Genomic DNA, 27,488 nt, shown 5'->3' with positions numbered 1-27,488 from the left:
TTTTGTATTGAAAATAAAAATAATAAAAAGTTTACTAAAAAGTATTATAGTTTAGTGCTAAAAGTGTAAAGATTGAAACTTCTGTGGTGAAAGTAAAAATAATAAAAAATATTATAGTTTAGTGCTAAAAGTGTAAAGATTGAAAGTTTTGTGGTGAAAATAAATAGAACAAAAAGTTTACTAAAAATTATAATTTAGTGTTAAAAATGTAAAGATTGAAACTTATGTGGTGAAAATAAAAGAAATAAAAAATATACTATTCTTTACACACTAAAAAGTATTATAGTTTAGTGTTAAAAGTGTAAAGATTGAAACTTTTGTGGTGAAAATAAATAGAGCAAAAAGTTTACTAAAAAGTATTATAATTTAGTGCTAAAAATGTAAAGATTGAAACTTATGTGGTGAAAATATAGAAAATTAAAAATATACTATTCTTTATACGTTTTTCGATACTTTATTTTTAATATATATTATAATATAATATAATATAATAACTAATTAAAGGGTTTCAAGGACATCACATGCCAAAGACAAGAATTGTAGAATAGCCATATCGCTGCGTTTTGCAGAAGATTCCATTTAGAAAAGCATGATTACTTACACAAATTAGGTCATTGAAATCATAAGCCTATAAATGTATAATGCTTCATTCCGTTCCTCTTTTTGTATCACCTAAGGCTACGAGGAGTAGTGAAAGAGGGAACGCCCCTCATCCACAAATAAATGCCACGTGGCCTGCAAATATAGTATAAGGGGCAAGCCTTCTAAGACTATCAGGAGCAAGGCGTTTCTTTCCCACTTTTCACCTTTAGAAAGCCCTAGAAAGCCTAGAACATTGCCCCAAGGGGCTTTCTTTGACAAAAAAATTGAAGGGGCGTGAGAAAGGGGAAGCCAAAAAGAAAGAAAGAAACACACACACATGCATGAGAGAGAAGGAATCTTAGTGGGTCCATGTTGGGGCTTTCTATCAAACGCCTTGCTCCAACAAATAAAAAGAAATGTCCCTTGATGACTGGACTGTCATGTGTCGCAAGATGTCCCCAGGAAAGAAAGCCTTGCTCCGGATAGTCTAAGACTAAGAGGAGTAGAGGGTTATGGGAATGCCCCTCCTCTACTCCATGCTTGACAAGTGTCCTGTACCAATCATAAGCAGCATTCCCCCCATTCCTTTGGGGTGGAGGAATGCCCCCAAGGCATTCATTTTTTTTTTTAATTATTAAATGTAATTTATTTATTATATATGTTATTTATTGATTATATATGTTATTTATATATAGAATAAAGCTTAAAATTGTAAATAAAACTTCGAATAATTAAAACGACTTACTAAAATTCAAATTAAAAATACAATACAAATTCAAATTAAAAATACTTAATAAAAACATACTAAAACTACTCATATCCATATTCGGCACGAATCCTAGCCTGCTCCTCTAGCAAAGCAGCTCGGTTAGCCGGATGGACGGTAGACAAGTCCTTAGCCAATAACTCCATATCTTTGCTTCGTTGTTTTTTGGACTTGAGTTGAAGCTTCTTAAGTTCGATCTCTTGGCGTTGCTTGCCCTGTTATTGCAAAGTCCGCATCTCCACCGCTAAGTTAAACGCCTCCTCATCCGCCGCCGCTGCCTTCCCCTTCCGTGATCCCCCCGCACGTCCGGCTTTTTTAGCCTGATCTCTCCCAACCGGATGGCTCAACCTAGACAGTTGTGGTTGCGGTTCCTCCTCATCAGTATCATTAAGGTCAAAAGCAACCCTCGCAGATGACCCCACACTTTGTTGTCCCAAACTGTCCGATGTCGTCTTAGACCTTTTTGAACTCGGCTCACCCTGACTTACTCATCGACTCCATAGTTTGAATAACCTCCCACTTTGAACTCCTCCTCAAACACTGTCATTCCTTTAAAAAAATTAAAATTCGGGTTTAGAGAATTATACTCGCTACACGCATTACTAATCAAATCCTGTTCGCTTGTACCACTTTGATAACCCGAACCACTAAGCCGAGTTATAATAGCATTGAACTTGGTGACGCTAGTCCAGATTTTTCGCCACTTCCCCTGTAACGATTCAATGCCTCGGTACGTCGACCTATTCAAGATTGTATGATAACCCTCTTGAACCTTCAACCAAAAAGTCCGAGCATTTTGATAATTTGCTACAAAATCATAAATATATATATATATATATATATAAACCGTGAATAAACATAAATATATATATAAACCGTAAATAATATAAATATATATATATAAACCGAAAATTATATAAATATATATATAAACCGAAAATTATATAAATATATATAAATATAAACCGTAAGTTATATAAATATATATATATATAAACCGTAAATTATATAAATATATATAAATAAATATATACCGCATTTGGGGTCTTCGGAAACATCAACCCAAGCGCGACATAACGCCAAGCTTTCCGCTTCCGTTCAATTTAGTTGGGATGATATTTTCTTCGGCTCGTCGGTGTCTCTCTTTCGATGTTTTCGTCTCTCTTTTTGAGGAGACGAAACACTAACTTCGGGTTGTGTTTCTTGAACCGCCTCCAAATCATCGAAAGAGGAACCCGCCGGTGGTGTATTGATCATCCGTTGTGAATCTTAAAAACAAACAAATAAACATAGAACCATATCTATATATATATATATATATATAAACCAAAAATAATATATATTTATAAACCGAAAGCATATATAAATTTTACCAAACATGTCGCCGGGTGTTTGAGCGAAACCCGACGGAGAGGAATTAAAACCGAAATTATCTTGTCGAATCCACGGTGTCCTATTTCCTGGCGGAGTCATCGGTGATCCAATGTTCATTGTACCGAGTGATTGAATAAACTCCGAGTTTTGGTGAAGATTAGGATCATCAAGTAAGTCGGGTTGGAAGGGTGTTCTTTGAGTGTTACCCGCGTTTTGGTTCGGAAAAAGGTTCAACCCCCATTGATTTGGAAACATTTTCGGTTGTGTTTGGAAAAGGTGTGTTTTTTTTTGAAAGAAAAATTAAATATAGATGATAGAAAGAAGATGAAGATAGATATATATAGGTATAATATATATATATATATAAGATAATAAAATAGGATTTAAAAAAAAAAAACAATTTAATGCCTTTTCCGGTTTCCCATGCGGTCAAACAGATAGAGCCAAAGCCATCCGACACGTTCGATTTCAAAATGGGCACGGTTTCAAACGAAGTGGAACGCCCCCCGGGGCCGAGGAGAGGCGTTCCGGGGCGTTCCGAACGAATTCCAAGACAAAGAACGGGCTACTCCCTTCAGTCTAAAAATGAACGGGCAAGGGGCAAAATTACATTTGGAACGCCCCGGAACGCCCTCGGGGGCCAATGAGGGGCGTTCCAAATCATTTTTTGGCAGGGGAATGCCCCTTAATGGGCTACTCCTCTCAGTCTTAGTTGTTCCCTTTTTTCTAATTTTTTCAAAAAGCATTTGTTATTCGAATAACTTCTCTTGCTTGGAGTGTTGTTAGCTAGGCACAATTGAGTTTTGCAACGCAACTCACATAATGAGGTTTGACACACAACAGTGATAGCCTTTGACCATTGAGCAGTGGAGGATTTTGGCAAGTGTTTCGTAGACCAGCACACAGGGCCTCAACATTAAAACGGCCCCTCATTTTTAGAAGTTCATATATATATATATATATATATAATTTAAACATTTTATTTAAAACCATTAATTTAGGGATCCATAAATATTAGATTACAACTTAAATGCAATTTAAGATGAAGACTAATATTAAAGTCCTAAAATTATATACACTACAAATCTACAGTATAAATTAATAGTTTAATAATAATAATAATAATAATAATAATAATAATAATAATTATAATAATAATATTCACACATTTTAAGTTTGGGAGTATATTAATATTAATAGCAATTGAAAATGATTTATTAAATCGTATTGATTATAAAAGTTTAATCAATGATTCTGTTTTAAAGACGAGTCGAAGAACTTAATAATATTCAACGAAGGTAAGTTCTAACTACTTATATAATAAGAACATTTTTTTTGTTTAATGATATAAGCAATTGTTATACCCTTTTTTGTATGCTTATAGTAATATATATTTTTCGTTATATGGGTCTCTTTTTGATTGTTTTCATTATATGGGTCCCTTTTGTTCATCTTGCACCCGGAACTTGTAATTCACTTGTCGGCCCTGCCATTAAGCTATCCCAGATGAAATTTGGGTTCCATCATTTCTTTTATTATTTTATTGATTAAACATAATTACATAGGTTCTAGTTTAAACGAGGGGTACCCGCGCAATACAACAGCGGTCACGGCGATCGGTGGTGGTGGTGGTGATGGCGGCGGTAACGGTGTGGTTATTAATGTGAAAGTAATTAATGTAAAAAGGGGTAGTGTCGTTATTTTAAGATTTAAAAGATGTATTTTGTAAATAATCTCATGAAGAGTACTATTATAACTAATTAAACATATTAGATGAAAATATTTAAATTAGTGAAAAAAGAAGAGAAAAAGTTTGGATTAATAAGGTTGGAAAATAGTTTAGGGATATTTTGGGTAGATGTGTTGTGTGAGTTAAGAATGTGTTGAAAGTTAAGGGTATTTTAGTTATTTTAAAAGTAGAAAGTTAAAAGTGGGGAGGGGTAGTTAGTTTTATAAAAGAGTATAGATAAAACAAATATTAAATTAAAACAAACAAAACAATAGGTTTTTTTTCAATAAAAAACACAATGAATAATGAAAATCATCGTGCATCAATGCATTCAATCAAGTTTTAATAACTATTAACTTATGATGAATTTGGTAAGAAATTAACAAGTCAATACTACTAGGGGTGAGTATGAGTCGGTTTGGGTCGGTTTTTGTTTATAACCGAAACCCGAACCGATCCATTTGGTTTTTGAAAAACCAAAATCACTGGATTCGGGTTTTGTTCTGTTTGGTTTGGATCGGTTTCGGTTTTTATTTTGGACTTTTTTTAATATATTTTTTTTTTACGTTTTTTGTTTATTATGTTTAACTTACAACTGTTAAGAAAAAAATATGATTTTTATATATACTAAAAGATAATTGACCTAATAACTTATTAACCAAGCATAGCTCTCGGTTTATCAAATTGAAAATTGATGACGTCATTATTAATTTAATTATAAATTAAAAATCCTAATAATCATTATCCATATATATTAATATATTATATTTATACTAATGTTTGTAGAAAAAATCTCACTAATTTACACTTTTTTGTTTTCCATCAATAATTTACACTTTTTACCCTCACTAAATACTTAATTTATAATTTATTTAATCTACATTTTTTGTTTTTTCAAATCACAAATTTATAATTTTTAACCATTAATTCCAATATATTAGATAATGAATAATAATTGATATATATCCAATACAATAATAGTTAATATATAATAAATCGAATAATAGCTATTATAAATCTTATTTATACGTTCTATCATATAAATATAAAATTAATTACTATAAAATAAATAAAATTTAATGTAAATATATTAAGATTTTGAAAGTAATTGTACTATTTTCCTTTTATTGAAGTATTAGTAGATGATCAGTCCACTTCCATTAATATACTATTCATAACATGTATTTACCTTAAAAATTGACTGTACATTTATTTATTAATAGAGCAAAAAGATATACCACTCAATCCATTATTCATTAATTCCGAACTTTAGAAATCTACTTGAATAATGAGTGTTCCGATTAATCTCAAATTTTCAAGTAAAATTCACCCACTCAATGATTGCTAGCTAAACATGCATGTAAGCTCAATTTTTTGGATGAAACATCTATATTTATTTTTAATTACGTTTTAACATCTTCCAGGATTATTTTTTGGCTTCGTTTTCTTTGAGTTAATAAGACTATTTAGCTTGCATATAGTTAAACTTTGATAATAATATAATCTATAACAATGTAAACCCGTGTATTTAACACGGATCTAAAATCTAGTATAGAAACTAAAATATAAAGATGCTTATTATTGACTAATTATATTTTTTAGGTGTTAAAATTGGTATAACTTTTAGAAAACGAATTTTTTTTATTGGACATTTTCATCTAAAATATATTGTACAATTTATATAGATTTGTACACCAAAAGGATAAAAAGTTTAAATATATTAACATATTTACAAATTATAAGTAATAAATATAAATGTAATATGATATAAATATGAAAAAAATTAAAATATATATGGTTCGGTATTAGAAAAAGAAAACCAAACCAATGGGTTTTGTTCGGTTTTCGGTTTTTTCAGTTTTTGGTTTTCCGGTTTGGTTTTTGCTCAGTCCTAAATACCACATTGTACTTCAAGCTATTCATTATCATTATTATCATTGTTATTATCTATACTATTTTTGTATAATTTAGAATTTATATTAAATAATATCACATAATTTAATATATATATATATATATATATATATATATCACTGTTATTTATTATACACATTAATAATGACGAAAGAATATATAAATATCGTCAATGTAAAATTTACCCAATCATGTCATAGACAGTGTATGAAGCATATGAGATATAAACAGTTTTATTTATGCGCGTATAATATTAGATTAATAGTTAATGGAAAAACATTAGGGCTCGTTTTTTTTATTAGTTATTAAGTGCTGAATATATTAAGTGTCTGAATGTATAAATAATGTCCGTATGTATTAAGTATGAAATAGGGAAACTTTAACATGTTTCAATGATGAATTGATGATATTTGCAAACAACTTATATTTTTTAAAGTTTTTTTTAACGGTATATTGAACAAAAGTAACGTGTTTTTATTTTGTTTTAGTATATCGTTGTTCAATTATTTACTAAGGTACGCCCATCATCGAGATCAAAAAAAGCAAAGTAGATCAGTGCAATGATTATGAGACTGTGTTGACAAATCAAATGATAATGTAGGATCAAGTCGTTTATATCTGATTGATACATCAAACTCAAAATCATGTTATGAGATAAATTAAGACTAGGATATGTGTACTTGTAAGTTACAAGTTGTAACACCCATAATTTGAAGGGATTTTTTTTATAAAATATTTTACACCATAAGAAAACTCAAACAAATTTGTTAACTAGAGATGCACACGCATCGAAACTTGACCTGACCCGGTCTGAACTGGGTTAACCCGTGACCCGCGAGAAGATGAAAAACGGAATCGTGATCCGGCCCGTAAAGGTTTGGTTCGATTCATTTCGGTTTAGGTCGGGTTCAGACTGGTTACAGGCAGATCACGGGTTCTTAACATTTTCTTGGTTTTCAGGAGGGTTGATTCCAGGTTGGGTTTCGATTTACATGTCTTTTGCTCATCCCCACCGTTAACTCATAACAAATTTTACACAAATTTAACAGATTCATAAAGGAGCTCGATAACCAACACAAAAATGAACAAATTAAGCTAGATATATGGCTACTCTTTAGTCCATTACTAAAAACAGATCTACCTAAAGATTACTATGATTTTTTAAAAGTTTATTAACATTTATACATTGTAAAAGTATGAAGAAAAATATTAGTCTAGTGGTAAAGAAGTCTTCTGCCAGGACTTAGATTTGGGAGACCCATATTCGAGTTTAAAGGGATAAGGTTTTTTACTAATATATTATTATGTTTTTGGGCGACCTATTAGAGAGTTTTTTCCTATTAGGTATTGGGTGAAAAGATTTATAGCGTGAACTAGAATAAAACCACATAATCTAGAACCATCCGTTTATACTTGATCCGCAAACGTAAAAAATAGATATGAATAAATGTTTTTTTTATAGTGATGGTTGTAGGAAGTTTGTAAAATAAAGGCAAGTCAATAAATAGTGAATCCATATTATAGATCGTGACAATTTGACAAAAGGTCCGATCTTGATTCACCTCATCTTATTAAATTGAAGGAACAAGTTTTGTTAGTTTTGTCTTTACACAGACTCGCTTTCATTGAAAAACTAAAAAAAAGTCTCCCACTCCAGAAAAAGCCAACCAGCATACCCACCAGACAAAATTGTCCACTTATACACCAGATCATATATACACATACATACAGATAAGAGAGAGACTTACTATATTTTTGGAACAAAGGTCAACTAAACAAGTGAGATTTTCACTTACAACCAAATTAAAAGAGAGAGAGAAAAAAAAAAAAATAATAATGGGAAGAGCTCCTTGTTGTGACAAAGCAAATGTGAAAAAAGGACCTTGGTCTCCTGAAGAAGATGCAAAGCTCAAAGATTTTATTGACAAACATGGTACTGGTGGTAATTGGATTGCTCTTCCACACAAAGCTGGTATATACACACACATGCATATATCTCTATATACATGCATAAATATGTATTTTTTTTTTTTTAAGTTTGTTTATTTGTGTGAGTGTAGTTTTTGCAAGAAAAAGTAGTGTTTAATTAATGTTATGTGTTTTGGGTGTGTAATTAAATAGGTTTAAAAAGATGTGGAAAGAGTTGTAGGTTGAGATGGCTAAACTATCTTAGGCCAAATATTAAACATGGTGAGTTTACTGAAGATGAAGATAAAATCATATGTAGCTTGTATGCTACCATTGGAAGCAGGTTTGTTTATTACCTCTTTTTTTTAGATCTTTCCTTTTGCTATTTTTTATAATATAATCTCATACAAAAAGTCAGGTTCATTTTTGTACCTAGCTATATATGATTATGTACTTTTCTGTACAAGTTGTGCATCTATGACTTCTATGTTTACTGTACAAATATACTACAATTTTTTCCATGAATGGTCAAACATACATGAAATGCTAAATTGGATTTTGTAACAATTATGGGTATATAGATCATAAATGGATCCATGCATGCATGCCAAGTCAAATATATCAAATAATCTACTTTTTGTTGGTCCATATTTTATGTAGTAGTTTTTTTTCTTGATTATGCACATTGAAACTTGATTTTTTTTTTCTTCATTTATGCTTGGCATATATATATATATGTCCAGATGGTCAATAATAGCTGGTCAACTACCAGGAAGGACGGATAACGATATCAAGAATTACTGGAACACAAAGCTTAGAAAGAAGCTTTTGGCTATGCTTCCTTCTTCTTTTCAAAAATCTTTTAATTACCCATCTCTGCCACTTCAATCACCACCACTTTCTAATAGTTTCTTGAATAATAATGCTTCTTCATTATTTTGCAACAATTATAACCTTAGTTGCACGAATACAGCAACAACAACAATACCCAATCTCGTATATATGGCGCCAGGTTCCGGACCAACTAGTTTCATTAATGTTAACAACAACAATAATGTCAACTCTCTCACCACCACTACAACTAGTATTGTTGACAACCACACTATTGTTAGTGATCTCTTTTCACCACCACAATTATCATCAAGCTCTCTAGTTGATATGCTCTCAAACAACAACTATTATTTAGGGTTTCAAGATCAAAATAATATGAACAAAGATTATTACTTCCCAGAAGTCAAAGAAAAGATGCTAATGTTTGGTAGTGATTGTTCTACTTCTGAAATAAGTAGTTACAATAACAAAGATCATCATGGGATCAAGCAAGAAGAAGACCAATTTGCTAATTTACAGAGTTTTGGAGATAATCAAAATCATCATGGTTTCATTATGACAGGTCATGATAATGATTATAATTTCAAGAATCTTGAAGAAATGAAGCAAGTGATTGATGATATCAAAAACAAGAGTAGTAGTAGTAGTAGCAGCAATAATGTCAACATCAATAGCTACTTGCATTGATGAAAAAAATATTAATTATTCATGATGAAAACAAGACAACACATATTATTTCTGATGTGATGATTGTGGGAGTAACTAAATGACAGTTACTATTGTAATTAGGAAAGATTTAAGATCTCTTTGGCACAGTTTTCTTGGGGTGTGTGTGAATCTGCAATCTAAACTTTACTTGACAATGAAAAACAGAGATTCTTGAACTTTTGATTAATTGGTTTGTATTTTTGACATTACATGGCAAACTTCAAACATTTTTATACTCTTATTTCGTTTAAGGGCTTCAACTAGTATACTTCTAAATACAAAGCAGTTTATCCAAGTCGAAAAGTAACCAAGCAAACTACAAACTAGTTAACGAATATATATCAGTGAACACACAGCATTATTGTAATCAAATGTACATTCTAAGCGCTGTTCAAAAAAAAAAATGTACATTCTAAGTGATAGAGTAAATGAAGTACTCCAACATTAAGCTACAAGATGCAGCCTAATTCCAAATAAAAATAACCATTAATGTTATTTTCGATCAATTGAGTGATCACTAACAATTTTTATTATCATGGGGTTGAATATTGTAAAACAAGTATTAAAGTAAAACAAGATCTTGACCCTTTGATCATTGTTAAAATGATGCACAAAGATTCACAAAACAATCGATGCATAATTATTTTCATATTGCACAGTGATTTTCAGTGAGAAAATACCTATTGCTTTATTTGTTTTACTTTAATACTTGTTTTATTTTACATAAAACCTAATTATCATATATAACAATAATTGTTTTATACATATACACATTATGTATGGTTGTGCATGAATTTATTTACACCCCTAGTATCATTTATGTGATTATGTGTGCGTTTATATCTATATAATCTTTAGAATCTGGTTAGCTGATTAAAATCCCTAGTCCCTATTAGGCTATTATTATGTTTGCCAAAAGCAAATTTCTTTCCTTCTAGTTTCCAAAGAATTAACGTAATTACGTAAATGATCCAACGTTTATATTAATGATTCAACTACGTACTTTTCTTGACTAATCAGCTGGAACCTTGACTAATCAATATAAGTTCAAATTAATCTTTACCTCTCATTGGCTGGTCTATAGTTTTTTTAAAGTTTATATATAGTTAATAAGAGTATAAGACCATTTACTTAATTCAACGTATGCATAAGTACTAAATGTAAATAAAAATTTGAAAGAGTCATATATATGAAGATGGTGACACAAATCAAATGAATTGGGTGTGGCACATGAAGATGCTTTGTAGCTACAACAATTAGTTAATTGACCATTAGATTCAATTTATTTATATATAAAATCTCAGCAAGCTAACTATCATTGGCCATATTAATATTATTATATTATTATAATGATAACTGTATAATATAAATTAAACAAATAACACCTACGTACGTACATTAGTTTAATAATTGGACGTTGAAGAAAGAGCATCAAAATTGACACTTGTTTGATAGAAATATAGAATATATTAACATATATCTTTATATTTTAATTAGAACGAAATGTATTTCAATTGTAACTCTGATATAAACATGTGAAAAGGGGTGAAACTTATCCTATGGTATCACATCCGTTGCATTTTTGGTCTAACAATAACGTTTCGATTATTTTCCAATAGTGAGTGAGGGGGCAATATTGTCTTTGTACAGAAAATGGACCATTCTTGCAACTAGGTCAACTTTATTTCCAAATTTGAATATTTTTTATATTGTGTTTATCACTCTTCATAGCATCTTCACTATCTACATCTTCATGCTTACAAAGCTATGTTTATCATTCTTAACATGGTTGATATTCTCAACAATTTCACTCACTATCTTCTACTCATGACTAGTACTTTTTTTTTTCCCAAATCTAAAACCCCCATGTTTACCTCCAACACCCTACATCCTTTTTGCTGGAAAATGGGTTCTTGACTCGACCCGAATATGGATTTGATCAATTCTTAGAAAAGGGTGCCTGAAAAATGTGAACTTTTCACTGGTGTGGCCCGTGGCAGGAAAAATAATAGCGGATGGATTTAACGAGCAAGTAAACCAAAAACCACACACACAATCAATGGAAAATTCAGGATATGGCCCGATGGAATATTCCGATCACTCGGACCACCGCCGGCAAAACCAATACATCAATGGTTTCAATCATGTTTCGCGATGTGCCATCTTATCCAAACAAACCGCCCTTAATTGGGTTTTAGAACGGATATGCTACAGTGGTTGAACTTTCAGATCGGAATATTGGGTTTGAGATGGTGGCTGTGTATGGTGGTGGTTACTGGTTAGCCAAGTATTTGGTGTGGGTGGTGGCCGGAGATGGGTGTTCTTAAATTCCGATGAGATGGGTATTTGTTATGCATGGATTCATTTTTTTTTTCCTTAAACAAGATTGAATTATGATATAGATCATAGATATATATAGATGTAGAAACAGGTATTTGTGGAAAAAGGTTAACAAAGGGAACAACATACATTAAATTATTGGGCTTGTATGTTTTGTATTGATGGAGAAGAAAATATTCAGATTTGGAAATAAAGTTCACCTAGTTGCAGGAATGGTCCATTCTGTGTATAAAGACAATATTGCCCCTCACTAACGGTAGAAAATAAACGGAAATGAAACAAGTGTGATACCATAGGGATAGATTTCACCACTTTACATATGTTTATATCAAAGTTGCAATTAGTGTGTAACATAGGGACCAAAATGCATTTCGTTCTTTTAATTACATAGTAATATACTATACTTTACACAAATACCACTATAAAACTTTTTATTTTTTATTTTTTTGACAGTCAAGGTATAAAAAAGATGTGTATATTTTTGGTAGAGTTATTAAAAATAACCAGATCTACATATATATCCAAATAGGTTTGGGTCATATGGGTCAATTTATTTAAGTTTTGATAGTTTATTCGGTTTAATCTGAACTCAAATGTTTTGATATATCCGTCAAAACATACAAAGATTTGGATGACTCGAATAGCCCGAGTAATCATATTAATTATTAATTTATATATATGTACAATGTTAGAAAAAAAAAAATTCTTAGATAATTAAGTTAATATGTCAAAGTTAATATCACGAAACCAATACAACATTTGACAAGTTTTTAGATACTCTATAATTGCTTTTTTCAGACAATAATTTAGTAATACATCTCATTCCTATAGCCGTTGGGAATTACCTTTTACTAAGGTTTTGGAGTATCAGCCCTGGCTAAATCAGTAACGCCTTTACAGTCAAATAATTCAATCCAGTAACCATCGGGATCTTTAATGAATGCGATCCCTTTAAATTTACCTGCAACAAAATTGCTAATTATTCAAATATGACATTTGATCCAACGAAAAAAGTTTGTTATCAATATTAATAGACATATACTCACGCAACAATTACAGAATTGCATAGATAAATATAGTTTTACTTTCACACAACAATAAACATACACTCGCACAACAATTACAGAAAGGTTGTAAAAAATCTAGTATTGCCGGAGGGGAAAGGCTAATTCAGTGACCATTGCGAACTTTTAATTGTGACAAAATCTTCTATAATTCATTACTTCACTAATGTTTTTCTTATGTAGGTAGCTTTGACTTTTGCCACTTTGGCTTTGTAGATTGGACCATTTGATTTTTTGATATGGGTCAATTTGTAGCATGGTATGAACGAAATGTAATTGGCATTAGAAACTCAAAAACTCTAGCTTTTCAGCATACGTACTCTGGATTAGACGTAGCATCATCACTTCTTGTAAGGCGTAGCTTTACACACGCGCAATAATTTATATAAGATTATAATCAACTAAGGGGCCGTCTGGTTCACCGAATGTATGATGTTTGGTAGAATGGAATTTGAATTTTCTTCTTTGTCATGTTAGGCTAACGTAAAATAGTCTAAATTCGGATACATCAAAATCTCATATATTATGAGAACCAAAGGGCCCCTGATAGTTCCATTAACTAGCATTGTACTAAAATTAGAAAGGCATGGAACAAATCTTAAATCGCATAGAACCTAAAAGTATGTCTTAGAAGAGTACGGTGATCCTAATAACAGATTTAGCTAGAAGAAGTACCAAAACGTTGTTGAGTGTCTTAATAAGCTATATTTTTGTTACGAAATTACATCGCACGTACCATTGATGGTATGATTAGTTTAAATGGCCTACATGTTAACACTTATACTATGAATGTAACTCTTGATGGTTTCAAATATATGTAAAATCTATACTGTTAGAAAGCTATACAAATTTATATGCTCTGACAAATTTGAACAGCTTAGCCCCTAATAAAGCATCATCAGGTCTGAAAATAATATCAAATTTAAAGAAGAGCAAAGTTACCTTCATCGATCCTTTTAACAAATGGAACATTAAACTTTTCGAATCTACTACAGGCTTTATGTATATCATCAACTGTGATACCAATATGACCTGAATACATTGAAAAGAATGTATGTATCGTTAACTATTATACTAATATGTTATAAATGTATCCAAAGAGCACAAATTCTGACATTATTTTTGAGAATGTATTTAAGATTTAATGGCATACCAAATCCTAGAGGTTCCGAATTCCCAGTGTGGTAACCTTGAAAATTAGGATCAGTCTCCGTGCCCCAGTAGCTAGAAATATGTTAGGATGGGTTAGCTAATTAACACAGAAATAGGAATGAAACAAGAATGTATGAAGATATATCATACTGTGTAAGCTCAATAATAGCCCTCTTTCCAAATAACCATTCAGTACGCTCAACCGGATCAGTAGGAGCTGATGAGGTATCCTGACAAGATTAATTTGTATATATATATGGTTTAATGACACAATCACATACTCCACTCAGAAAGAAAAGAAAACATTTAATCAAACTATATAATGTCATGTTGTCGTACCTCATAGCCCATAAAGTACAAGCTAAGTTTCATATCTGGATAATCATATTTCTTAAGCAATCTGCATTTAAATTTTAAACAATGAGACAAAAATATCGCAACGAAGGAATTCAGCTTCAATTCATAGATAGAGTAATATATAATCATGAAACAAAAAAACTACTTACGACATTCCAAGAACTACGGAGTAGAACCTAAGACTGGCTGTCGGATCTTTAATCAAAAACATCTACAAAAAGTTAGTAAACAGTTAATACATCCTCACAAAACACACTGCTATATATATCCTCTAGCTTCTCACTTGTCATCATCATATACACACACAATCTTCAATAATAGACTAATACGATAAACTCGGATAACTCCACTGATTTTATTATTTAATTTTTCTTTTGCGTATTTATCTCTTTTATACAAAATTTTGTAACACTTCATTAACTATGTCTCTAACAGTCTAACCATAGCTAGTACTAGTGGTAGAAAGAAATTGATAATGAAATAATACCGTTTGCTGCAAAACGAATCCTTTTGTTTCTTCATCCGGCGGGTCACTTCGGAGCCCCGGATTTCTCGCTGTCGTTTCATCCTCCGGGCTCAACAAATACGTTACAAAACGACGTCGGTTAATGGAAAGCTGAAAATGTTGAGATGATTAAAATTATTATCAAGTTTATATATATATATAATAATAAGAAGAATAAATATAATAGTAGTAATTAGTACGAGTATATATATAATACCTGCGTGGGTTGATAATTAGTGAAAAATGAAGGGAGTTTAGATCCAAAATCATAAGGTTTGGTTATAGAGAATCGAGGTAATGAATTTGCAGCTATATATATAGACATTTTAATTAATTTACTAGGAAATTGAATAAATAGAAAGCTTATTGTGGTGGCCAGCGTTAATTAGTTTTGCCTGAAAATATATATGTGTGTGTGTGTGTGCGTGTGTATTTGTATATCAGTATATATATACGGAATGGTGTTTAGCAAAGTCAGCCCGGCTATCGGCAATAAACAATAAATTAATGCAAAACATATTTGACCAAGACTAGTGGCGATTGGAAGAACAGACGCAAATGATGGTCGGTATAAACTTTTCAAATTATGGCAGCTGATATGAAGTCAATCTTGTTGACCAGCGCAACAGTGAGTCAGTGACGCAGAATTAGTGTTAGCAGCCCAAAAGGCCGTTTTATTCTCGGCCCATGTTTAAAGATGCATGTGAGTCATGTCATGTGACTATGTGCATGTGCAGCCCAACCTAACTAGTTTTTTTTTTTTTTAATTTTAAAAAAATATATATATTTTTTGACCAAAAGGACGGTTTTATTCTCTCGGAATGTTGGGTGGTGTTGAATGACGACGACGAGCTATAGAGCGGGGTTAGGAGTTTAGATATCCCGCGTGCTAGTTTGGGACGCAACCAATGAGAAGCACCATTTAAATGGAATTTTGGTTATTGAGGTTATCCTCAATGAGGGTCATCCAATGTCATCTTTATAAGCACCTAGTGATAGCAACAAGGCCGTCTTGTGGATTTTGGAAGCCCAGTTGCACAATAATAAAAGGATGAAGATTTCTTCAAGTTTTTCAATTTGACTAGTTAAGTGAGAAAATCTTGACCATTAAATTTTAACTGATGGTCAAGATTTAAAGTAGTATAGTTCCATAAGCAAAATTTGTATTGTTAAAAAAGGAAAGATAATGGTTTTACGGTGTAATAAAACTACTAAGTCTTAGTCTAAGTCACTGCTAGGGTTTTTGAACCACTAACCAATTAAAACGTAATTTAAAAAAGAAAAAAAAAAACTACAACAAAATAGTCAAAAGCAAATAGAAAAAAAATAATTAGTTGGCAAGCGAGTCCATTTTTTACGGTACAAGTAAAATATCATATAACCAACGTATCTTCAAGGAAAGTTACTTAAATAACTAGTAGTCTAGTATATACGTATGTATAGCTTACATATTGTTGACGACTTAAAATTGGGCCCTTAAATACTAATGAGCCCTGCTTAATAGGACAAGTTGTACTTTTTTATGTCATCTGTGTGCCATCTTGAGACTCTCATAGTGAGAAGCACTTATCGGAGTCACATACTTGGTTGTTCCGCATTTTTTGCCTCGTATTTTGAGTGTCATGTGGTAATTGGATGGGATTGGTGTTCATGTTAGCTTGTTGTAAGAAGTCGATCGATGTATGTGATTATTGTCTATACTCCCTCGCTAGCATTGTTGTGTAATGTTTGGTGATTATAAATGGAAATGCTTATTGTATGCTTATTGTTTGATATGTTTTTCTTGTATATGTATGTACGTATCATCGGTGGTTACTAAAGAAGCATAAATGGTCTTTCGAGGTTCTTTTTTGTTTATGTATCTTGTAAATTTAGGTAAAAGTACATCTTACCTCTTGACTTTTATACCTCATTTTTGACATGACTGGTTATTATTTATTTATTTTTTTAATAGCATTTTATTCTCCTTCTACTTCTAAACTACACATATGTCAAGAAACCAGGACTTTCGAAAACCCCCTATAATCCATCCTCACAAATGTGAAAAGTGGAACTCAAACACAGATAGATCCTTCCAAGATCAAAGACCTTACCAATTGGCTACTATGACTGGTATATGTTAATGAAGCATTATATTGTCATGTTGGTATATGATGGCCGGTAGAAGTATATATGAAGATTTAATATAAGTATTCATTTGGGCCGGCCCTGATGAAGTTACTCTAGATCAAACTCGACATTAGCTCATTTCATTAAATTAACTTTTATCTTACTCAAAACAAGACGAGTCCGGATGTCATAGCACTTGACTCACACTTTTAAGTTTTTGGAGATCATGCGAAGAGGGTTCCAAACAATTCAGAGCTTTATCTTGTTATTAAAGCTTGAAGTACACTCAAGCTAGCTCCTTAAGTTTATCTATGTGAAAACTCAAGTGTACTTCTCTTAATTGAGCATAGTTTCTTAGCAATATATTTAAGCTATTTGATCTCGCAAGTCTAAATCAATCTTGAAATGAGCTTGAGCTAAAAGACTTGGCTGAAGTATCATATTAAGTTCAAGCATAGGTTAAGGTGTATCATATTCAAGCCTTTCTTGTACCTTCAACATGTTTCTTCTTCATTCCCACAAGAACATAGGCCAGATGCTTTTTATGAGGGTGAACAAAGCTATTCCAGATACGAATGCACTTTATGAGAACAAACAATAGAAAATAAAATAGAAAATAAAATAACACTAGCTGGCAAGAGTTGAACTTTACTACTATTACAAGCTCATCTTCATCACGAAACAGAAACACCTCCTGCAAAGACCGTTAGGTTAAAATGTCAAAGTATCACATTACCAATCCTATATTTTAGACAAGTTTTTAGATATAATTGCTTTTTCCAGACAACATTTTTAACACATCTCAAACCACTAGCCGTCAGGAATTACCTTTACTCAGGTTTTGGAGCCAGCAGCCATAGCTACATTAGTAATGCCTTTACAGTCAAATATTTCAATCCAGTAACCATCAGGATCTTTAATGAATGCGATCCCTTTCAGTTTGCCTGCAATAACATTGCTAATTTGGTCAAATATGGAATTTAATCCAACAGAAAAAAGTTTGTAAAGCAAAAATAAACATATATTCACGTAACAATTACAAAATTGCATTGATAAAGCTAATACTTTTTGTTTGTGTGCACTCTGAAAGTGGTTTCCATAACTGCTTTTTTTAAAAGAGACACTTAAAGCAATTCATTCATGTCAAGCATAAAGCCACTTGATGAAATTCATAGATTGACCCCCATGCAGTGGCTGGTCCAGGAACCTAGAGAGGGGTACACACCATTTTCCAGGTTTGGGTTACTCTTTGGGCTAGATGTAACTTTACCTCTATGAGTAATATGGGCTTCGTTATACATGTAGAAAACCATGTTGTGCGACAACGCTAATAATCAAGTAAACTTCTAACTTACGAGTTCCAAATTCTAAGTTTACAGTGATAAAAGGTTCATGAATATTATAAAAATCACTATATACTAACATAATAAATATTCATATCATATAAATTTATCAACTACAGGTACATGAAGTAGGTGACAGCACGCAGCAAAGGAGAAACCGAGAAAGGGCTGTTAAAGATTAAATATTGCAAGATAGGAAAGGTCAATTCAGGGGCTAGCAGCGGGGTTGAGCTGAATGTGGTGAATGTTGAGCTGAAGTAGTTCTTGCTTTATTTTGGTCTTCCATTTCAGGCAGTGATGTCGTGGGTTAGATACACTGCTAACTTCTCATTGTGACAAATTTTTCTCTGTATTAGTTTAGTAATGCTTTTCTTATGTAGTTTCATTTGTCAATGGCTTTAAACGTTGGACCATTTGATTTTTGGTATGCGTATGCAAGACATGTAATAGAGATTAGAAACTCAAAAAACTTCTAGCTTTTCACACATACATTCCCCTGGGTTACACGTAGCGCAGTCACTGCCCCCATACATAATACGCAATAACTAATATAAGAGTATAATGAACTAATGGTTCCATATACTGATACTGTACAAAAATTAGAAAGGCATGGAACAAATGATAAATCACATACAACCTAAAAGTATGATCTTAAAAGGAAACGGTAATTTTTATAACAAAATTAGTTGAAAGAAATACCAAAATGTTGTTGGGTGTCTTAATAAGCTAAATTTCTGTTACAAAATAATATTGCACCACTGATAGTATGATAACCTTAAAAATTTAAACGATCAGCATGTTACTGTGAATGTAACTCTTGCTGATTTCACATTTGCATATAATGCAAATGTACACTGGTGGAAAGTTATAGAAATTTGTATAACAAATGTGAATATCATTAGCACCTAAAGCATCATCAGGTCGGAAGATAAAATAAAATCTAGAGAAGAAAATTTACCTTCATCGGGCTTTTTAACAAATGGAACCATGAGGTCTGTGAATCTACTACAGGCTTTCTGTACATCATCAACTGCTACACCAATATGGCCTGAATGCAAAGAAAAGAATGTTTGTATCGTTAACACTTATACTATGTCATGAAAATATCCAAAGATTTTTCTGGAAAATATATGTTAGATAATGGCATACCAAATCCTCGAGGTTCTGAGTTTCCATTGTGATGCCCTTGGAATTTAGAATCAGTCTCAGTGCCCCAGTTGCTAGAAATATGTTACAGTAAGTTAGCTATTACAGAAATACGGATGGAGATAACAATGAACAAGAATGCATGAAGATATATCATACTGTGTAAGCTCAATAGTAGCATTCTTTGCAAATGTCCATTGGGTACGCTCAACCGGATCAATGGGAGCTGATGAGATATCCTGACAAGATTAATATGTACATGAGTTTATTGACACAATTACATACTCCAATCACATAGAAAAGAAAACGTTTTATCAAACTATGTCATTTACTGTCTCACCTCATAGCCCATAAAGTACAAGCTAAATTTCATATCTGGAAAATCCAGTCTCTTAAGCAATCTGCACAAGATTTCAGATCCTATAGGCTATAGCTACCACAATAGAAATATTTTAACGAAACCTAGGGAAAAGCACCTTAACAAAAATGCCATAGATAAAGTAATATAAACATGAAACAAAAAGACTTACGACATTCCAAGTACTTTCGAGTAGAACTCAAGACTTGCCTTCGGATCCTTAATCCGATACATCTGAAAAAAGTTAGTAAACAGTTAGCACATCCTCTTAAATGATTCAACTTTTTTCTTAACAATACATTTAACATAAATACTTACATAAATACTTCATACTTCACTTCAGTCATAACTAATAACTAAATCAAAATGACATATAGATTGCCACGTCATCAAAAACGATCCACATCACCAATTACAATCGACAACAAAACGTGTCAGGTTGAATACATTTTTTTGCACTTAGTCTCCTAAACCAAACCCTAAGTCAAGCTCATATACATACACACATCTACCAATACAACCAAGACAGAATTGATGCATCCTTTGTATAATATTTGGCGTATTCTTGAAACAACACTTGTCCTTATTAATTAATAAATAATATGTTCTTTTATTTTTGTTATGTCTCATGTAACAAAAAAAAATACTTAGTAAGTAACAAAATAAATTTGTCTCTCACTAGAAAGTAGAAACAATCTATTTGACAACAGATTATAATGTATAATAACAGACCATATATTACATAATAGAACGTGCCGTTCTAAAAAAAATAAAATAATTACATAATAGAACGAATATATATATATATATATATTACTTTTATGCCAATCTAAAATCAAACAATATACTTACCACATATATAGAAATCTCTGAGTGACCGATACAGTCTGTGAACATTATTTATTTCACTTTTTTCCTTTTATAACTCGAACTTTCATCTTGTTACAATTTCAGTTTTTTGTTTTAATGGTTTTAAGTATGTACTAAAATGTCTATTTATCAATCTACCAATATAACTAACACAAAATTGAACCATTCTTTAACGGCATGCTATTCTTTCCTTGATCAAACATTAGTTTGTTAAACCTTTTTTTGATATTACTAACTCCATATATTTATCAATTTTCCTATTTAAAATTATATATATACATACCAATATATAACAAAAACATAATTAAGGCTTTCCTAACACAACGCTTCCTTTAAACAACATGTGTCCCCTTTAGTCTAGTTTAGTTTAGTCTAGATTAGTTAGAGTAAATTAACAACTTCAATAATATTCTATACTTATAAAGAGTTTAAAACATTTGACTAAGTCTGTGACATGTCTATTCTACCAAGAATTTTTTACTAAACGCAGGTTGAGCAAAACTACAGTGAGCAAACAACATGTTCGTATTCCTAAATCACACATCCCAAAGACTGGACTCACTGGAGCCCTCCTCAACAGGTCATGTCTCACATACCTAGATTCTACAATGCAGTTTTGACTATTGAAAACATGTGTTGTCTTGGTGTTTGATATGCTGATATAACACAGATTATGTTTCAAGCTAAACTGTAGAGGTTGTGGTTAAATGGCCTTTTTTGAAGATGGACTGAGATTGTTAGGGCCAAATTCTTTTCCATCACTACTTAGCCACTTCGCGTTTGCAGCTACGGACTGGGCATTTATATTAAGAGCATACATTAACACATAATCAGGCATATAAGTGGCACTGTGGCAGTGTATCTAGTTTTTAAGATGAAAATTTAGACTCAGCTTCAAACAAATAGTATAGGTAAAGGAATTAGGCCTTTTCGGTTATAGACAGCATACAAACTTAATCGGCTTGGTTATCATGACACTGTCATCAATAAAGATTTAACCACAAAATTTACAGCGAATAATTTGTTTTTGTTACCGGAGAACTCAAAGTCGTATGCAAAAATTTGGCCCAATAGTTGTATCTGTTTTGGTTAATTGCTGTGGACTAATGCAAATTATTAATTTTAGAACTATCATGAGTTTTTGAAAAAGGACGACTGGTCCTTTGGGTGTCCCAAGTGAAAAATGTTGATTAATGATAGAATGGAGTCCCATTGGTGACAGTATTTTAATTATTGCAGTCATTAGGAGTTCGCCCTCTAGCAGAAACAGATCAGTTAGTGTTTTCAACAAGATTGGAACCCGTGAGCTTTTTTTCACCCAAAACAGAGGCACAACCATTGGACTTCTGTTATGGTCTTTGTATTGTGGCACCAGTGGGTTTAATGAGAGGATTTTTGGTTTTCGACAATTATTGCTGATAGCCTTCATGTCCAGATTATTATATAGCAAAATGATGGAGTGAGCTCCAAATAAAGTCGGAGCAATGAAATTTATCTTGGGGGACGAATTTCGAATGTTGGTTTTATGTTTTGTATGTATTTACTATATTTACCTAATTCCAAATATACCTAAAATATAAAATAAAAATAAGATTGTACCAAATTCAGGGCGACAGCTCCCTACACTACCCCCATGCTGCCTCCGTCCCAGGCTGCAGTAACATGAGTATTAAAGTAAACTGGTATATGTTTCATATATGTTTACCGGATACGCCTTTTCTCCAGCCTACAAGATACAATATATATATATATATATATATAGTGAAAAGTTATTTTGATAACCCTTTTTTTTGCGAGAACCTTTGAGAACTCTTCAAATCAAGCTCAAACCGATGATTATTCTTTATATGAAAATTGTTTTTTTGATTGTTTTCTGAATAACTTATGTGTAATTTTGAAGTTTATAATTGTGTGGATGCATGGATTATCATCCGTTATACAATTATGTGGAGATTTGGATTCTTGATCACATGTGCACGAGTATTGCTATGATTACATGTGATCAACTTGCATACATGTGATCATAGCAATATTCGTGCACATATAATCAAGAATCCAAATCTCCACATAATTGTATTACGGATGATAATCCATGCTCCACACAATTATAAACTTCAAAGTTAGACATAAGTTATTCAGAAAACAATCAAAAAACAATTTTCATGTAAAGAACAATCATCGGTTGGGCTTGATTTGGAAAGTTCTCAAAGGTTCTCACAAAAAAAAGGTTCTCAAAATAACTTTACCCTATATATATATATATATATAGGGTGAATTATTTTGAGAACTCCTAAAAAAAAGAACTCAAGAACCATTTTAGACCACACATTCTTTCCTATTTCTCTCTCTTCAATTAAATAATAAAATTCACCCAAATCATTCAAAATGTTCTAACTCACAAACCGTAAATCGTTAGACGAAACAAAAAGCATGGGTAGTCTTAAAATTTCGTCCTCTTTCATTAGAGATCCAATTCAATATACTTTTGACGAATTTTTAATTTTCGTTTTCTTTTTGGTAGTTATACATAACTTACACATGTGTAGGTTGAACAAAATTATGATTCAGAACGGGCTTTGCCCTTAAGGATATTTATAAACCAAAGCTAGTGGGGGTGATAGGTCATAGGGTGATAGGTCATAGAGGGTGACAGGTCATAGGGGGTGATCTACCTAATGGGCTCCGCCCTTAGCCGCTATTCCTCCGCCATGGACTGACGGGCTCCGTCCTTGGCTACCATGGCTCTGCCATGGATTGACGGGCTCCGCCCTTGACCTTCATTGTTGTGTACATATGCTCATTTACTAATTTACATGTGAAAACAATAATCTTACAAATGTGTAGGATGAACGCGATGGGAAAAAAAAACGAAAATTAAAAAGTCGTCAAAATTATATCGAATTGTATCTCTAATGAAAGAGGATGAAATTTTAAGACTACCCATGCTTTTTATTTCGTTTAACGATTTATGGTTTGTGAGACAAAGCATTTTAAATGATTTCGGTGAATTTTCTTATTTAATGGAAAAGAGAGAAAATATAAGAAAATGAGTGGTCCAGAATTGTTCTCGCGTTCTTTTTTATTTGTAAGTTCTCAAATAACCCTTCCTCTATATATATATATATATATATATTGTCAATATAACTTTTGTCTATATCTCTATCTCTACTACATTATAAAGCATTTGTTCCCTCCAAATTTTTTCAACTTTTCAACAATCAACAATGTACACCTATTATTGCATAAGGTACAATACATTTATATATATCTCAACCACTCATTTTTTTCTCTCCCTACATCTCAACCACCCATTTTTCTCTCTCAAAAATTATTCAAAATCTTTTATCTCAAAATCTTATATCTCAAAAACCGTACATCGATAAATTATAAAAATTATATAGGTGCTCTTAAATTTTAATGCTCTTTCATTGGAAATGTCATTCGATATACTTTTGACGAATTTTTAAATCCGAGGGCGGTGCCCGTACGACTAAGGCATTTGGCTATTACACTCTATGACATATCACAACCTATGACCTGTCACACTCTATGAACTACCACCCCACCATCTTACCGCGGGTACTTTCTCTCGTGTGAAACAACTAAACCATCATTAAAAGCGAAACAACTAAAACATCAACATATAAAAAAAAAAGCATGGCAGTTGCACAAATCATTCAAGTCCATTCTAGCCAAATTCAATACTCAACTATGCAACAGCTCAAAAAGGCAGAAAAATACACAGAAATAAAATTTAATAAAATAATACCGTTTGTTGCATGACGTATCCTTTAGTAGCTTCATCCGGCGGGTCACTCCGGAGCCCTGGATTTTTCGCCGGTGAATCAAGATCCGGATTCATCGCATACGTTACAAAACGACGTCGGTTTACAGAAACCTGAAAATATTATAAGTATTTATGTCAAATTATTATCAAGTTTATTAAAAATAACAATAAAATGTTTATAAGACCTGTGTTGAATGATAATTAGTGAATATCGATGGTATTGTAGATGCGAAATGATAGGGTTTGATTATAGAGAATCGAGATAAGAAGTTGGTGGTAATAGATATAGACATTTTAGGATTGGAATTCTCGAATAAATATATGCTTTACTGTAGGAATTTGGGTGACGTAAAACCGGCGACTTTGCCTGGAAGTAAAAAATGGAGTAGTAATTAGTAAATGTGTGCAGCGTTTGTGTTATTGGCCCTAATGATTACCAAAATATCATAAATGGTCCTTGGAGGTTTCTTTATGTGTGTATTATAGATTCTGTTAAAGTAGTACAGTAGAATCTCTATAAATTAATACAGTATTTGATAAATTAATAACCTCGATAAATTAATACTTGATAAATTAATAATCTCGATAAAACTAATAATCAGTACAAAATTGGACACCGATCAATAAAATAATATGATAATAATTTTTTTGAAACCCCAAGATAAAAATATAGGTCTCATCAAAACTATAAATTAATAATTCCTTAAATATTCCAAAATTTTAATTTTGTTTAGTAAAAAATGAAATCTATATTCACTTGTTTTTTTTAAACTTTATAACTATGTTGAAATATATATTTAAATTTGTACATTGCACGTAAGAGTTGAGACATTGTCGCAACAAAAGTTGTGAAGAGTTGTTAGCCGCTTATAATTTTTTTTTCCGAGTGATCAATTTCAAAAATTACTGTATCATTCTCAACTTCATCATCAACTAGATTTTGAACAGTATCCATCACAAATTCTTCAATGTTTTGAATCTCATAACATTCATTATTTTTCACCAGGATAATCCCGTAACTCATTCACATCCATTTTGTGCTAATAATGCATACCCGTAATCAAGTTCTCAAGCTCACGAATGTCTTCTCCATAGTTTACATCGTTGAAATTACTTGAGCCGATTAAATTCATGGAACAAATTTTATCGTGTTGAAAGCAATTTGCTTTGGACTCTTGTGTCATTTAATGTGTGAATGTACATTGGATATGAAAATTTTAAAAGTGATACATTAACCTCTTTAAAGTAATAATTTATTAATTTATGGATATAATAATATCTCGATAATTTAATAAAATATCTCGGTCCCAACATTATTAATTTATAGAGGTTTTACTGTACAAGTGTTTTCAAGTTTCGACTTAACCGATTTTTGTTATTGTTATTGTTGTAATAGAGACTCTTCAGCTACATAATTTGGTAAGACAACTTGAAACATATTTAGTTGTTACACATCATGCAGGAATAATCTCAGAAGAAGTGTAATCAATATGATTAATGGGGAACTATTATGTTTGTTAAAGCTTAAAAATGAACAAAGTTATATACTCCGTATTAATTTATGTATATATAAATTTCGATAGATCAATTGGATTTTGATGTGCGAAATCTAGCTTTAAAATTTATAGCACGATTTACCGAAAATATTGATTACTACACACTCACAGGCAGTGTACCTGATCGCATGCAGTATAGTGAAAACTGGTAAGCCGAGATCGTTCGCAAGGACTTAAACAAGCATTTGTAAAACGTTAAATGATTCAAGTAAAAATGGGGGTTTTGTGGCCGATGTGCCACGTTGCAAGTAGTTAGTTTAGAAATTAGTAATCCCAAAGGATTAATCGAAAAGGAGATTGTAGTTTAAAACAAGAATTTAAAGGTCACCCATCTCGACTTCGCTCGACATATGCTAGGATTGCACTTTTGATGAAGTTCAAATTCAATTTAATGATTTAACAACCGAGACTCAAATTAATCACCAACCCCGTACCCGTCAAGTTAACAACTAATTTGATTCTCTTGTATAAACTAGTTTCATTATTAAGACCGGTACCCCGAGACGCCTATTTATAACTTCTCTAGTTTAACAATGGTTTTGGTCATTTCAGATAACAATTGTGTCTATTGATTGTACCCGACCATTAACCCGTTAATTCTTATTAATTATTGATTACCTTCTACCGTACCCGTCATAGAACCAATTGCTTCTAACAGCAATCAAAACAACTTATACCCAAACCCTAGTCGTCACCAAGAAATGAATATAAATTATTCGCAATCAACAATTAAATAATAAAGAAATAATAGATTAAGATCACGACACAACGTTAAATCAAATCATTTAAATTAATAAAAATTGTGCAATCCTTACATAATGTCTCACTCCATCAAGATGGATGAAAAGGCGATTAGCCACTCATATTAAATATGAAATAACAAATCGAAACGAAAGAATTCATTGTTACCGAATACAAGGAAATGAAATCGAATAACGAAATGATTCCGTACGAGCCTTAGATCCTCCAAAATGATGAAATATAAGAGAAACCCTAGAAAAAGCTCTTAAAATCGTCTGGAAAGTGAAAGATAGGTTTTTGGAAATGTTTTCAAGCTATTTATATGAATCACAAAATTATGCAAATTCG

At 31.8% G+C, this 27,488-nt stretch overlaps 3 protein-coding genes across 3 annotated transcripts; 1 reads left to right on the top strand and 2 right to left on the bottom strand.

The window, feature by feature from the left end:
* Positions 1-8,201: 8,201 nt before the first annotated feature.
* Positions 8,202-9,791, top strand: LOC122583564 (transcription factor RAX2-like). The gene is made up of 4 exons (XM_043755955.1): positions 8,202-8,337; positions 8,487-8,616; positions 9,017-9,228; positions 9,298-9,791. The coding sequence occupies exons 1-4, from the start codon at positions 8,202-8,204 to the stop codon at positions 9,789-9,791; spliced, it is 972 nt and encodes a 323-aa protein (XP_043611890.1).
* A 3,067-nt stretch (positions 9,792-12,858) lies between these two features.
* LOC122582142 (lactoylglutathione lyase-like) lies at positions 12,859-15,755 on the bottom strand. The gene is made up of 8 exons (XM_043754498.1): positions 15,448-15,755; positions 15,213-15,341; positions 14,875-14,936; positions 14,708-14,768; positions 14,519-14,598; positions 14,370-14,440; positions 14,159-14,248; positions 12,859-13,113 (listed from the first exon to the last, which is right to left on the bottom strand). The coding sequence occupies exons 1-8, from the start codon at positions 15,553-15,555 to the stop codon at positions 13,004-13,006; spliced, it is 711 nt and encodes a 236-aa protein (XP_043610433.1). The 5' UTR covers positions 15,556-15,755; the 3' UTR covers positions 12,859-13,003.
* A 1,995-nt stretch (positions 15,756-17,750) lies between these two features.
* LOC122581299 (lactoylglutathione lyase-like) lies at positions 17,751-25,188 on the bottom strand. The gene is made up of 9 exons (XM_043753501.1): positions 25,029-25,188; positions 24,826-24,954; positions 20,359-20,420; positions 20,169-20,229; positions 19,988-20,067; positions 19,832-19,902; positions 19,641-19,730; positions 18,168-18,283; positions 17,751-18,033 (listed from the first exon to the last, which is right to left on the bottom strand). Exons 1-8 carry the CDS (start codon positions 25,134-25,136, stop codon positions 18,174-18,176), a joined length of 711 nt encoding a protein of 236 aa, XP_043609436.1. The 5' UTR covers positions 25,137-25,188; the 3' UTR covers positions 17,751-18,033; positions 18,168-18,173.
* Positions 25,189-27,488: the final 2,300 nt, after the last annotated feature.

Source organism: Erigeron canadensis, chromosome 9 (assembly GCF_010389155.1).
Source record: "Erigeron canadensis isolate Cc75 chromosome 9, C_canadensis_v1, whole genome shotgun sequence".
Taxonomy (NCBI): Eukaryota; Viridiplantae; Streptophyta; class Magnoliopsida; order Asterales; family Asteraceae; genus Erigeron; species Erigeron canadensis.
The sequence above is the reverse complement of the archived record's forward strand: the minus strand, read 5'-3'. Positions and strand labels throughout refer to the sequence as shown.

Excerpts from the sequence above, each read along its gene's own strand:
- LOC122583564 (XM_043755955.1), top strand. The coding sequence starts at position 8,202 with ATGGGAAGAGCTCCTTGTTGTGACAAAGCAAATGTGAAAAAAGGACCT. Across the intron at positions 8,338-8,486 it reads TGCTCTTCCACACAAAGCTG|GTTTAAAAAGATGTGGAAAG; the intron begins GTATATACACAC and ends GTAATTAAATAG. Across the intron at positions 8,617-9,016 it reads TATGCTACCATTGGAAGCAG|ATGGTCAATAATAGCTGGTC; the intron begins GTTTGTTTATTA and ends ATATATGTCCAG.
- LOC122582142 (XM_043754498.1), bottom strand. The coding sequence starts at position 15,555 with ATGTCTATATATATAGCTGCAAATTCATTACCTCGATTCTCTATAACC. Across the intron at positions 15,342-15,447 it reads CTAATTATCAACCCACGCAG|CTTTCCATTAACCGACGTCG; the intron begins GTATTATATATA and ends CAACATTTTCAG. Across the intron at positions 14,249-14,369 it reads TTCGGAACCTCTAGGATTTG|GTCATATTGGTATCACAGTT; the intron begins GTATGCCATTAA and ends CAATGTATTCAG.
- LOC122581299 (XM_043753501.1), bottom strand. The coding sequence starts at position 25,136 with ATGTCTATATCTATTACCACCAACTTCTTATCTCGATTCTCTATAATC. Across the intron at positions 20,230-20,358 it reads TCGAAAGTACTTGGAATGTC|ATTGCTTAAGAGACTGGATT; the intron begins GTAAGTCTTTTT and ends AATCTTGTGCAG. Across the intron at positions 19,731-19,831 it reads CTCAGAACCTCGAGGATTTG|GCCATATTGGTGTAGCAGTT; the intron begins GTATGCCATTAT and ends CTTTGCATTCAG.